Raw genomic sequence first — 14,165 nt, 5'->3', positions numbered from 1 at the left:
CTATGAGCAATGTCAGTTATTATTTCAGCTTATGCTGTGCCAGGTGTTATTCCATTACTGGTCTATCTTGAGGCAGGCTGTAGAAAATGATATTGCATTTTGTGGTTAGCCAAAACACTGGAAACATGGGCAAGATTCAGAATCCAAAATGAGCCAGTAACACCGTGGAGCAAGAGGGAAACTACTATTCTAGATACAACAAATACAAACTTGTAAAAATCAACCTTTTTTCACATTAGTGGCCCTTTAACAATTAAAGGGAACACTTAATATGAAGAATTGTCTTATTTGCACATAAAAGCATTGTGTAATGTTAATTAAATTCACACTACAATAATATGGGTAGCAGTTCTGCATGGCAGCACTTAGGTCTTGCTTTTGCGCTATCTACAAGGACCTGTATTAATGTGCGGATTGTAAGCTACCCTGGGGCAGGGACTGATTTGAATGATATCAGTAAAAGCATTCCTTATTTAAATCCCTACCTAATTTTTATATGCCCCAAAACCTACATTAAAAACATAAAACAGTATATCATTGTACCAACTGGTAACTTTTCATAATTATTAGCTGCCGTATCATATATATTGTGTTTTTTCACTAATGTATGTGTAAACTGCATACATGCAGTGCATCTACTGTATATAGACTATTTGCTGATTTGTGTTTCCAGATGACAGACTTTCCCAAATCTCTGAAAGGTCTGCAGCTACAGGTTCTTTGGCTTCCCAGGTCCTGGAGCGTGCACAAAGAAGAAAAGAAGATTTCTGGGGCAAGAAATGAAATATTTTTTATTGAGTTGTAATAATGTATGTACACTCTGTATTTTTTCAGATACTGCTGTGTTACAAAATTAATATAAATAGAATTTCCTCCATTTTTGTTTTTTCTAATTTCTGTTTTGTTCCTTTCTCTTTTAATGTTGTGAACTTTTTCATTTGATTGTATTAATGTTGGTTAGATAAGCACAGGTATAGGATGTTATTCAGAATGCTCAAGAGCTGGTGTTTTCTGATAAGGTATCTTTCTATAATTTGGGTTGCCATACCTTTAGTCTAATCATTCAAACATTAAATAACCCCAATAGGATTGTTTTGCCACCAATATGGATACATGTAGTTAAGTTAGGATCAAATACAATGCACTATATTGCATTATTGCAAAAAAAATAGAAAATAATTTTTATAAATTAGAACTATAACTATCTGCTAAATATGGACTCTATAAGGGATGGCCTTCCCGTAACTTCCAGATAAGGGATCCCATACCTGTGCAATATGAATCAAAAAGTGTTTGTCGTGCAGATAAAAGGAACACTGCTAGAAAGATCAAGTTTCATGCCAGACTGTTTTTCCAGCATGTCTGTCTCTACCATCTCAAACTTAATTGAGCAGGATATGCCCACTAGACCCAGTATTGGCACTTTCCAACAGGGAGGTGCTATAGTAAAGGTTTAAGGCTCAAGTGAGCATTTCATGCTGAAAATGGTCAGTAATGGTGCTTTTATTGAAGTGAATAGGAGGTTCAGGGGCTGAAATACACTGGGAGGGATTACACCCTATTAAAAAGACTAAATAGTTTCCTAGAATGAATATAAGGGCACAATATTAACTGTATCTCTGATTGTATATATTTTATAGCAAAAAGTGTTGTTGTCAAAAAATAAGATAAGTAAGTGTAACCCTTTAAAGGCAAACAGCAGTAATCTCCTAACCACTGCTCATTTGTTACCTGTCCCAATCATATAGTCACATACTCCCTATGTGCATGAAATGTACCCTACCTCATACAGAACACTCTAACACGCTTATAGCATTTCAAGTCCAGCATGCCACATGATCATATGGTTGGGAAGATCTTAGATATTTTACATGTGCAGTCAGCACTTGACAGTGAAGATCACTATTGTAAGGAATCTCAGACAGTACGATGGTGGCTGCAAAGGTTTATGTGGAAGGCTACTTTGGTTGGATGGTTTTAGGAACGCAACAAATCCAGAATTCGATTCAGGATTTGGCCAAGATTCTGCCCTTTTCATTAGGATTCGGATCCAGTCAAATCCACATGTCTGGCCGAACTGAATACTTAAAATCACGTGACTATTTGTAATATAAACACAAAAGTGTTTTTGTCACATAAACCCGGTTCTCTTTATCTGTGGCCTTATTTCCATATGCAAATTCGGATTTGGTTCAGTATTTGGCTGAATCTTTCACAAAGGATTCGCGGTTCGGCAAGATCCCAAAATAGTGTATTTGGTGCATCCCTAAATGATTATTTCATGTAACAATTTAATAAGGAAAAATACATTTACCAATGACACTCTTAACTATTGACTGCTGTGAAAATGTCTTTGCAGTCCTGACTGGCTTTTCTTCCTCTTTAAATGGCTGCATCATTTCCTAGATGAAACTGAGAGCAGAAACTTAGCACAGTAAATAAGCTAGCCATTTTGACATCAGTGTCAACTGTTCCTAATTTATTACAAAAGTAAAATAACTTTGTAGATCTATTAAAAAGGCAGTAGCTAGGGACTTTGTAGCTGATTTGTGAGATAGAAGAATAATTAGTGCACTTAATGGTGTTTCGGCAAGCACAGCTGCTTGAAATGGGCAAACTTAACAAAATAAATAAGGAACATTTTTGTTCCCTATATGGCTGAACATAGCATAAACAGTAAGTGAAGCAAATACAGCACTGTATTGCCATAAAGAGTAATTATGTTATGATAAATAAGCACCATAATATATTACTATAATACATAAGAGCCATGAATATCCTGTAAATGATATCCTTATAAATGGTACATGGTGATGTCATTGCTTTTAATCAGTGCTTAGTGATGTCATTTCTGTCACATGGCTAACTGAAACTTGTGTATTGTAATAAATAATGTACTGCTGTTTTAAAATCTGAGGATATTAGAAGTCACCTCGGAGCTTATAGTATTATATAAGTGCTTACAGAACACCTTGGTCACTTATAATATCCTTGTATTTTCCAATAGGGGGTACATGTTTTACTACATAAAATATATAGGGAAGGAAATAGGTTGACCCTTTCCAGTGTACACTATTCAAGCTGTTTAACCATGTTGTGTGGTAATTAAAATAATTCTTCTAACAATGAACCCCCCTAACTGTTTCTAGAATTTAAAGCATTATCACCTTTTAGCAAAAGGCCATTTGGTCAACACTCAAATTGAATACAAAAAGAACAAGAGAGCTTATTATTAGGTTGCAATTGTGTTCATGTAAAATAAAATATAATATCATTTAATTATTCTACAGTTCATACTTCTACTTATAAAAAGATGAAGTTGGTTAAAAAAAAAAAAAAATCTAGGCTTACTGAAAGGAAACTTAGTACTGAACAACATGCTAAGAAGGAAGATTTACTTGTAAATATGTACCTGTGCCTAGAAAACAGGATTGCTAACCTTGTCTGCTCTAACCATACCAGCCCACAAGAGAAAATGAAACTACCTTAAACTATCCTCTTTATATGAATGCGGTCAGTTTGAAGAGAAAAGCAGTCGTGTGGCAGGTTTTGCTGACAGTACTTGGTAAAATTCCCATGATGACATTTTAAAGTGATTTATTGCATCAGTTGCGTAAACCTTTCTGATAGTTTGCTCTGTAGAATCACATTCTGGCTGCTGAATTTCCAAAGTGCATTGCTTTCAGCTAAAATGCTGGAACTTTTATGCCAGCAAATATTAATATCTTGCAATATTCCTTTAATGTGAATTAGGTGTCTGCAAGGATATCAGGGAAATGAATCGCTGTAATGCCAACAAAGCTATTTCAACTTTTTATATATTATTCTTTCATGTGACTTTTCAGATGTATTATTTTTGTGAGTTTTGTACTTAAAATAAATGCTTTGTTTTCCACTTTTGTGTGTGCGTGTTTCTAGAAGGGAACTGATGCTTTTGAACATCTTCACTGCTATTGATGGAGTCATTATAGACATCCCAAAAGCTCATAATGTCTGGATGCACTTACCACTAGCACTTTCCAGATTTTAGAGGCAACTGCTTTGGGGACAAATTAAATCCTATACAAGGGAGTGTCCCCTCAGTGTAAGGCATACTTTGGGATATTTGATATACTGGTCATCTACAAACAAACTTGAAAGGGGGCAAACTGTTGCACCTCAACACTAGCAACACAGCTGCCAAAAGAGTAATAGGGCTGAGTGTAGTGCCACTCATAGCTAATGTCTGAGGTTAGCAATTATAATCATTTGGGGAGGGGGTGCCTAACAAATTGGCTACCCCCCTGTCATTAGCCCTTCCTTCTCCTTAAAGTATGAGCTGTTTAATATACCTTGTTTTTATAAAGATCCGCAATGTGCTTTAATTTATTGTTATATCCTGGGATACAAATGCAATTTGCATGTGCAAAAGTACACTCTATGACCTGCACCAGTTGCACCAACACAAGGAACAGGCCACAGAACAATGGTGTAAGAGAGAAAGCAGACTCTGCAATGACTGGGGAGACACAAAGTATTTTATGCAGCAAGTGTTATTTCTGCCCTGTTGAGAATAATAAACTGCCTGACTGTATTGTGTCATTTGTGCTTGTCTAAATAATGAGGAGGTATTGGGTGGAAGGGCGGGCAACAGGAGGAGAGGCAGACAGACAAAGCAAATATCTAAGTTGCTCTGCCCATCACTTGCCTATCATACTGCAGATTGAGCAATACTCTGGAGTTTATTTATAAACACTGGGCAAATTTACACATTGGCAGTAACCTATAGCAACCAATCAGTAATCGGTTTTTTTTCAGCCAGCTGCAGGTTAAAGGAACAGTAACGCCAAAAAATGAAAGAGCTTTAAAGTAATAAAAATATAATGTACTGTTGCCCTGCACTGGTAAAACTGGTGTGTTTGCTACAGTAACACTACTATAATTTATATAATAAGCTGCTGTGTAGCCACGGGGGCAGCCATTCAAGCTGGAAAAAAGGAGAAAAGGCACAGGTTACATAGCAGATAACAGATAAGCTCTGTAGAATACAATAGTGTTTTATCTGTTATCTGCTATGTGCCTGTGCCTTTTCTCCTTTGAATGGCTGCCCCCATGGCTACACAGCAGCTTATTTATATAAATTATAGTAGACTTTCTGAAGTAAACACACAACTTTTACCAGTGCAGGGCAGCAGCACATTATATTTTAGTTACTTTTTTACACTTTCATTTTTTGGTGTTACTGTTAAGCAATGAAAGGCACTATTTGGTTGCCATTGGTTACTGCCCAGGGACAGATTTGCCCATTGTGTGTTCTATGACTGCAATAAAGGTATTAAGAGTGCAAGAGCTATTAGAGCAGCAAAGTGTTGCCTAAAATGTCAGTACTACATAGTGGAAATTAGTAGAGGCCTTGGGTGACAGACTTTGGTTTACACATACTTTGACAGCTTATATCAACATTACAGATATATTGATAAGTTGTAATTATTGTGTGGGAAGAAAATAGTTTCTGCCCCCATCATGACACCAGATATAATCTTATCATAAATGCTGCAAGTGACCATATGGCAGGAGACAAACTACTATTTTAGCAGAATGTTTGCTGGGAAAGTTTTCTTGAAACTCATTCATCTAAATTTCCCATTATGTCTAATGTGAAACCACACCAAAGTTAAGCCTTTACTGAACAAAGTTGAAGAAAGCATTTCTTTACCACAATACGAGGAGTTTACAATACATATGCTATGTCACATCAGTCTTTCTGCCCTCTCTGCACTCCTTCCCCATCTCCCTGCTCTCTCAGTCTCCCCTCTGTTCCTTGTTTGCCTTTTCTTTACTCATTTTCCTGATCTCCTACACCTTATTCCTGCTCCTTCCCTCATGTCGTAGCTTTTTCCAATTGTGATCTCTCTGTGTCAGCTATCTGGTCATTACTGACAATCCTTCTCTAAGATGCTTCCCTACAAAAAAATTCTGGTTCCTGGATGATGGGCATGGCACTGCATTTATTTAGCTTAAAAAAAAAAAAAACACTTTTTTTTTTAATCATTTCTAAGACTAAATAAATAAGGGCTTAAGAGTGATTCCCATGTACTTCTCACATTCGGAGACCCTTGTGAAAAATGTTCATATTTTAAATATCTTAACAAAAAATTCTACATCACAGTAGCGTTTCCATCCAGCAGGCATGTCATGTCCGATGGTAAATGTTCCATGTAGTTTACACAGATCAGTCTCATTTTACTTTGCCCTGTGTGACTACCATTTGTAGGAATGCGATGTGTCGACCCAACACCATCCCACAAAATCTGTCATGGAGTCAAGCACCTTCCTACTTATGGTAAAACATCATTTATGAAAACACATGCCAAAGCATCTGATACTGTTCCTCACAAACGACTGCTTTCTAAACTAAGGTCTATTGGTATTAGTGAAGCCGTTTGCACATGGATAGAAAACTGGCTACTGGATCGGGTACAGAGGGTGGTTGTTAATGGTACATTCTCTACTTGGAATAAGGGTCCCTCAGGGTTCTGTACTGGATCCACATTTATCTAACTTGTTCATAAATGACTTCCAGGATGTGGCATCCTTGCAACAGGATCTTGACCAACTGGCAATCTGGGCGGCTAAGTGGCAGATGAGATTTAATGTGGATAAATGTAAGGTCATGCACCTGGGATGTAAAAATATGCAGCCACTTATACCCTTAATGGGACTGCACTAGGCAAATCCATAATGGAGAAGGACCTTGGAGTCCTTGTAGATAATAAACTTGGCTGTAGCAAGCAATGCCAGGCAGCAGCTGCAAGGGCAAACAAAAATAAATGGGCATAGATTCACAGGACGAGGGGGTTATTCTTCCCCTTTACAGTGAGTGCTGGTAAGGCCCCATCTAGAATATGCCGTCCAGTTTTGGTCTCCAGTGCTCAAACGGGACATGATTGAGTTAGAGAGGGTGTAGAGAAGGGCAACTAAGCTGGTAAAGGGTATGGAAAATCTCAGTTATGAAGAAAAACTGGCCAAGTTGGGTCTGCTTACACTGGAGAAGAGGCGCTTAAGAGGTGACATGATAACTATGTATAAATATATAAGGGGATCATATAATAATCTCTCTAATGCTTTATTTACCAGTAGGTCCTTCCAACGGACACGAGGGCACCCACTCCGTTTAGAAGAAGGGAGGTTCCGTTTAAATATTCAGAAAGGATTTTTTACTGTGAGAGCTGTGAAGTTGTGGAATTCCCTCCCTAAACAAGTCGTACTGGCTGATACATTATATAGTTTTAAAAAGGGGCTGGATGGATTCTTAGCAAGTGAGGGAATACAGGGTTATGGGAGATAGCTCTTAGTACAAGTTGATCCAGGGACTGGTCTGATTGCCATCTTGGAGTCAGGAAGGAATTTTTTCCCCTCTGCAGCAAATTGGAGAGGCTTCAGATGGGGTTTTTTGCCTTCCTCTGGATCAACTAGCAGTTAATCGGGTTGTATACAGGCATTATGGTTGAATTATGGTGATAGACGTATGTCTTTTTTCAACCTAACTTGCTATGTATGTTACTATGTTACCTCTGGGTCTGCAGATTGGACATCTTAAATGATAATTAAATTATAATGAAATTTGTATGTTGACTTAATAAACACTATTCCTCATAAATCATAGCAGTAAACTTGCTATTGTGTGCTCAAATTAATTAATTTTAGCACTATGAATATCTTTATTGAAAAAAAGTGTTATGTGGACATGTGACCAGTCGCCATCACAAAAAAATCTTTAGGGGGACTGTCAGGCACCCTCAGCTGTTTGTCTCCAGGACCCTGCTCGCTTTATTGTGCAGGTGGCAAACTTTAGGGGAGTGGTGAAGGGAACTATAAAACAGCAGACCCTGCAGTCCGGCCCCCCTCCCGTGGCTGCAGGGGTTGCTGTATTGTAGTTCTCCTGCTGGTGATATACAACTGTAGGGCATGAATTTCATGGTCCAGAGACCAGTTTTTCTGCCCCTGGTAACGTGCAATACACTGCCACATAAGCAAGGCTTGATATGCAATGTGCATATGCACCTGTATTCCACACAGAAGTGTGCTAGAATGCACCCATCACCTAGGCACCACACACCAAGTTTAAGTATGTTTAAGAACCATTTTAACATTGATGACAATTATTTTTCTCTGATTACTGCAGAAACGCAAAAATGTAATTTTTCCATCCAAACACACATTTAATATACAAAACCACATGCGCATCTTTCAAGCAACTGAAAACCACTATATACAGAGAGAAACTAGTGTATTAGACCCACAATTGGGGGATTTTTGTTAATAGAAACAATTTCTGGAAATTCAGAGCTACGTGGTGTCATGTTGCTATCAATACAGAAATCTGCTCAAGCCAACGTCCATGTACTATGTATAAAAGGAGTCCACTTGCCATCGGTTTATATACTTCAAGAAAGGCAAGTTCTGGTGTATTTGTATTTGTAGGCTTGTGTCATTTTCATTACTTAAACAGGTTAAATAGAATAACATTTCTTGTTTTCTAGACTTAGATTTAAGAGCGCAACACTGAGGCTCATTACCTGTGAAATGGCTGCTTTATTTCTACAAATGCGCAAGTTTGCTGCATTTTGGATTTTATTTTGCTGCTGCTATTTGTCTGATATCCTGCTTTGTGCCCCAATGGATCCACAAGAAAACCATCCGGTTTCCAAGCAGCATCTTTGTACAATCCGGAAAACATTCTTTCTTCAGACATTCATGAAAAAGAACATTTTTGCCCTTGCTGAGCAGGTACTGTATATAAACTAACTAGACAGAGAGACGTTCATTGTGAATTATATTACATGACTGAGCAGTGCACTTCTATAGTTATGATTAGGAATCTGCAGCAATATAATATTATTTATTCTGCATAATGTAGTATGTTCCGCAGTAGCATTCTTAGTTTGCATAACAGAGCCTTTGGAACAAATATATTTACATTTGAGAGCATTTTTTTTTTTTCAAATCAGTTTTTGTTTTTTAAAATGGAATTTCTGAGATTCATAAATCAATAACTCTGCCAACTAAAATCCGTCATATTTTATAGCCATCAAATAGTTTATATCATATTAAATGGCCAAGTACAGAATCTTACCAATCTGGTATGTAGATATATAAATTTTGCCCCTTTACATCTTGAGCCAACATTTAGTTATTGGCTGTGTACTCCAGAGATCACCTGACAGGAAATAATGCAACTTTTACTGGAACAGGAAGTAGCATGGGAGTAAAAGACAGAAGTTTGTCCATAAATTGGCTGATGTGAGCTAACGTATGAGGCCTTGGCTTGCAATTTTATTTTAGAATTACCCAAAGGCACATACCACTAAAAAGTATATTTATATGAAAATGGTTTATTTAGATGAAGCAGGGTTTTACATATAAGCTGTTTTACGCAATAAATTATGCAATTTGCCTACATTGTTTGGGGGAAAAGTTTTCCTTTAAACTGAATCACAATCAGACCATTTGAGGTTTTTGTTATTATTCGAGTGATCACAGATATAAATAGACAGTAGTATAAAGCAAGTCGCTTGAGTTTAGTCATGATTTTTTTTTTTTAAATTAAAAATCTTTAAAATTATCTCTTTATCAATAAAGGCACGTATAATGGACAAGGATACAGCCAATAAAATATTTGGAAGCTATCTCTTCTTTGGCGTTAAGGTAATTAAAATATTAAAATATGTATTTGTTATGTTCATTGCAAACACATGAGAGCAATGGCATAACTATAGAGGAAGCAGACTCCACTTTGAGGGGTGCCCTGTGGGGTCTGCTTTCTCTATAGTTGATAAAAATTCCCCCTCCCAACCCGCTATCATATTTATCTCAGCTCAAGCAGGCGGGGAGCAGGGGACATGAGTGGGCAGGTGGAGGGAAGGCCTGGGTAGGGGGTGCTGTCTGCGCTGTGGCTGAAGCTTTTTCTTTGCAGGGGGGCCCGGCGCAATGTTGTTTCTCCACTAATGTAAGGGGAAATTTAATTAGAATTGCAGAAGTGCACTCATTCAAAGGGACCCCTATGTACCTCCCCATGCCCAGCCCTCATAAATACAGCAAACCAGGAAGCACTGTATTCATCAGGGAAACACAGGTCTCTACACTCCATTTTGGAGCTAAGATTGCTATTATTATTAACATTTATTTATAAAGCGCCAACATATTCCGCAGCGCTGTACAATAAGTGGATTTCATACATTGGACATACAGAGTAACATATAAAGCAATCAATAACCGATAGAAGAGGTGCCCAAAAGAGCTTACAATCTACAATGGCAATTCATCTACAGTGCAGGCTAGGGTGCGAAGTGTAAAAAGATTGTGCATAGCACCTGTCTGCACCCTGACTTGCACATAGAAAATTACACCTATGGTAATTGTTTTATATTGAATCTTCCAGTGACCAAATCCCATGCTAACCTGTCCTATCCGGCAATCAATTGCAAAATCTAATTTGTATCAACAGTCACAATTAGGAGGCTTGCCTTTCTGTTTATTTGCTGCTAGATAGGTAACCAGAAAAATATTCTGGATATAAAAATATATTGAAATAAAAACCTGCTTAAGTAACAGGGTTAATAACTGAGTTGTAGTACATTTGCAGTAATAGTTTTAAATTTGGCGAGACCTGCAGTGATATATCTTTTGTTTTTACATAGTTTATAGATGAACGTAAGGGTTAACATGGGTTAATAATGCAAGACACTGTGGTCGTTCAGAGAGATTGGGTTCGTTTGGAGTGGGGTTTTGTGTGTGTTACATTGTCAGTGTACTGTATAGGGATTTTTGAGCCATAGGCCCCATACTTTCAGTGGAACTGGGGATCCCATCCCATCATCAATAAGAACCAGGCATGTCCATATTAAGTGGTAAAAGTTGGGACTGAGTGGCATCTAGGGCATCTAGTGTCTATGTTTTGTCGGAAGTGTCGGAGAGTTAGGGGGGTTAAGAAGGCTCTGTGATGAATATATGTTTGGATTGTTCGTTCCCTTGCATATAGGGAAGCATATTTGGGGTACTCAAGGGCTTCCTCCCATTCCTCTTGAAGGGCTACAGAATGTTTAATTTATATGAACCTTTTGTATTCCTGTTTTCATGCAAAGAAATAATAATCATATTAAGTGTAATGTAGACCTTTAATTTATCTTTATTCCAGGAGAAGGATCACTGCTATTTGATGAAAAACGTGGTCAATTCCTTTGTAGAGAATGTTCTTCATGAGAGTTCTAAGAAATACCCCCACATTGATAATGCAATCGCCTTTTTCGTAAATATAGAGAAGGATTTAGCTGGTTGTGTAAGTACCATTATCTTTGCAAAATCTGTAAATAAACAATATATAAAGTAAAACTTGACACCATAAGTAATTTAATGCATGAGAGTCATTGGAATAGTATGATCACTATTACTTTAAGGTCTGACATTAAAAGGAAGAGTAACAGCAAAAAATTCTGTTTATGTAAAAAAAAAAAATTTGTAGCAGAAGTTCTAAAAGTCGTGTCCAGCACTTTTTCTTCTCCCTTTTGGCTTTTTTAACTTTAGAAAGTACCAGTTTCCATATCTGAACACAATTCATTCAGACTTACTTGCATGAAAACCCTTCAGTATTCAGTTGTAAAAAAGTTATGTGGTTTTAAAAGAGAAGGAAAGGTAAACTTACTAAGGGGGAGGCCAAAATGTTAGGTACCCCCCCAGTGATTGTAATCTTATACCCCGGGTTGGTTCTCCTGTTAGGAGAAAACCACACCAGCCTTCTTTAAGTAATCTTGGGGATATATTAGTTATTCTAATGTTAATAAGCTGCATTTTCATAACTTGCACCTATTTTAGTGTCTCATTAATATTTATGACCACTGTATCGAACTAATGCCCACCCATTTTGTTGGACTCAATCAACAATAACATTTTGGCTAAATTCCATTAACACATTTACAGTTAGCAATAGTGTTTGTTTTGTGATAATTTTCCAGCCAGGATGGTAGTGACATAATATCTGTCCAGTGGGTTATGCTTCCATATGTTGCACTTTCCAGATATTATTTTTATCATGTAAATGAAACCATAAAAAGTGAGCTTTAACTTTATCTTGTTTCACTAATCAGAAATCTGAAGAAGGAGATCAGATTCAAAGAAATGTTGAACAAATGATAAACAAAATAAAAATGGTAAGTATATTTATTAGCATTTAGTATATATAATTCCATTAAAAGTGTAACTAGAAATTAATGGTTCCCAGAAAATTCTTCCACAGAAAGATGTCCATTACCAGAAATATATCATTAAATTGCATGTCTTTTAGGGCTTTAATGTCTCCCCTGTAGTGTCAGAGTCTTCTCCCCCACTGTGCCTTATGCATCAGTAAAAACCTGCTCTGATTGCTCTATATATCATACTCATACATAAATTCTCTTATGGTTACATTATTGTATGAAAGCAACCTGAAAGTGCACAGTACTTAAATAGACATTATTAATTTATGTTGGTAATAAATATAAAATTAAATGATCCCTTATATGTTGCTAAATCAACTTCAGAAATACTCTATGGGGTTGCTATACTAAGATAGGTGCTAAACTGCACCAGTGCAGTTGCCCATATCAACCAATAATATATTTCATTCATCTTTCAGTACCTATGTTAGTAAATAAGGCCTTATATCTCCATGCAGTACAGCAAAACCAAATATATGACCTGCACTTTTCAGTTTTATTTTGTCTTCATAATTTGTTTTTATCATTGCACAACAGATGGGGCCCGATGGAAAAAATAAAGCAATTGGTGAGCTGGACTTGTTATTTGCCCATCTAAGAAAATGCACCTTACAAAGAATGAAACCCCATGCGAATAAATAAACCATATGATGGAAAAGTGCAATTTTGACAGTAACTGAAGCTGTTTGTAATTGCTATCGAATGGTTACCTGCAACACCCACCATCTAATCTCTGTTTAAGTCACTATTCATATATTTTGTTTTTGACATACAGCACTGCATACATTTTTATGAACAGTTACAATATAAAAGAAGGTTTTTTTTGTTAAAGGAACAGTAGCACAAAAAAAGGAGTGTTTTAAAGTGTTGGCTACAGAAACACTACTATAGTTTATATAAATAAGCTGCTGTATAACCATGGGGGCAGCCATTCAAAGAAGAAAAGGATCAGGTTACATGGCAGATAAGCTCTGTAGAATATAGTGATGTTCTACAGAGCTTATAAATTATCTGCTATTTAAAAGGCACATATTACTGAAAAATTAATTACCCAACTTGTAAGCACATGCATGTGCATAATGGAGTGGTGGATGTGTCTCCCAAGCTTATGTGACACACATGTGCATAATAAACATGTTGTGGCACTCACTCATTATGTGCATGCATGTGCCCCTAACATAGACACTTGTACCAGCAGCTCCTTCCCAGTGTAGATGGCTTAGCAATGACAAGAGACATATGTAGTTAAAAAATACTATTGTTTTCCACTACCAGACTGTGGGCTCTATTAGTCTTACACTTTAAGTGGGGGAACATTTTTTTGTCATAGGTGCCCTTTAACCTGTGCCACATAGCCCTATTTCACAGCAGTTTGTTTCTATACACAATAGTACCTTTTCTGAAGCAAACGGAACAGGTTTACCAGTTCAGGGAAGCAGTACATTATATTTCAATTACCTCAAAAAACACTTTGATTTGTTGGTGTTACTGTTAAACTTAGTTTCTACAAAAGGTACTGAATTGTTTTACTGAAAGATTCATTTTATTTATTCAACATATTTTATTTATCTTGTGTTTTAATGGACCTAAAGATTTCTTTGGTACCTATTAAAAGCATTTGTATGAATATTTATAGCCTACTGTGTTATTTGGCTTACTTGAAAAAAAATTATATATAAAGTAGCATTGAATATATATAGAAAGGAAAGGGGTACGGTAGAGCACACAAATATACACAAGTTGTATATGTCTGTAGACTGTAGTATGACTAAAAGTTCAAATTCTCTTCCTTTTCTGGTGATGACACATGAGACACGTTATAAACACCCACCACCCACACTCCTGTAACTGACCTAAATGATCAGCTCTTTCTGACACTGGGGTCCTTCTTTGGAGATCAAGAGAAATAACTGAGTACTGGATTGTTCATAAGCG

General features: G+C 36.8%; 2 protein-coding genes across 3 annotated transcripts in view; both read left to right on the top strand.

Moving 5' to 3' along the window:
• Positions 1-3,895, top strand: part of mdm1 (Mdm1 nuclear protein) — a 29,218-nt gene extending 25,323 nt beyond the window's left edge. The window contains exon 15 of one of the 2 annotated variants that reach the window (XM_012958653.3): positions 674-3,895. In XM_012958653.3, the coding sequence (XP_012814107.2) occupies positions 674-783 (110 nt within the window). In that variant the 3' untranslated portion in view covers positions 784-3,895. 2 annotated transcript variants of the gene reach the window in all.
• A 4,670-nt stretch (positions 3,896-8,565) lies between these two features.
• On the top strand, positions 8,566-12,872 carry LOC100216308 (interleukin 22). The gene is made up of 5 exons (NM_001142253.1): positions 8,566-8,769; positions 9,622-9,687; positions 11,177-11,317; positions 12,123-12,185; positions 12,768-12,872. Exons 1-5 carry the CDS (start codon positions 8,566-8,568, stop codon positions 12,870-12,872), a joined length of 579 nt encoding a protein of 192 aa, NP_001135725.1.
• Positions 12,873-14,165: the final 1,293 nt, after the last annotated feature.

Source organism: Xenopus tropicalis, chromosome 3 (genome assembly GCF_000004195.4).
Source record: "Xenopus tropicalis strain Nigerian chromosome 3, UCB_Xtro_10.0, whole genome shotgun sequence".
In the NCBI taxonomy this organism is placed as follows: Eukaryota; Metazoa; Chordata; class Amphibia; order Anura; family Pipidae; genus Xenopus; species Xenopus tropicalis.
Note: the sequence above shows the minus strand (reverse complement) of the source record. Positions and strands in the feature narration are given on the sequence as shown.

What these genes read in the sequence shown, in the direction of transcription:
- LOC100216308 (NM_001142253.1), top strand. Translation starts at nt 8,566, where the DNA reads ATGGCTGCTTTATTTCTACAAATGCGCAAGTTTGCTGCATTTTGGATT. An exon ending in AGAAGGATTTAGCTGGTTGT is followed by an intron (nt 11,318 to 12,122) that starts GTAAGTACCATT and finishes TTCACTAATCAG; the next exon opens with AAATCTGAAGAAGGAGATCA. An exon ending in TGATAAACAAAATAAAAATG is followed by an intron (nt 12,186 to 12,767) that starts GTAAGTATATTT and finishes ATTGCACAACAG; the next exon opens with ATGGGGCCCGATGGAAAAAA.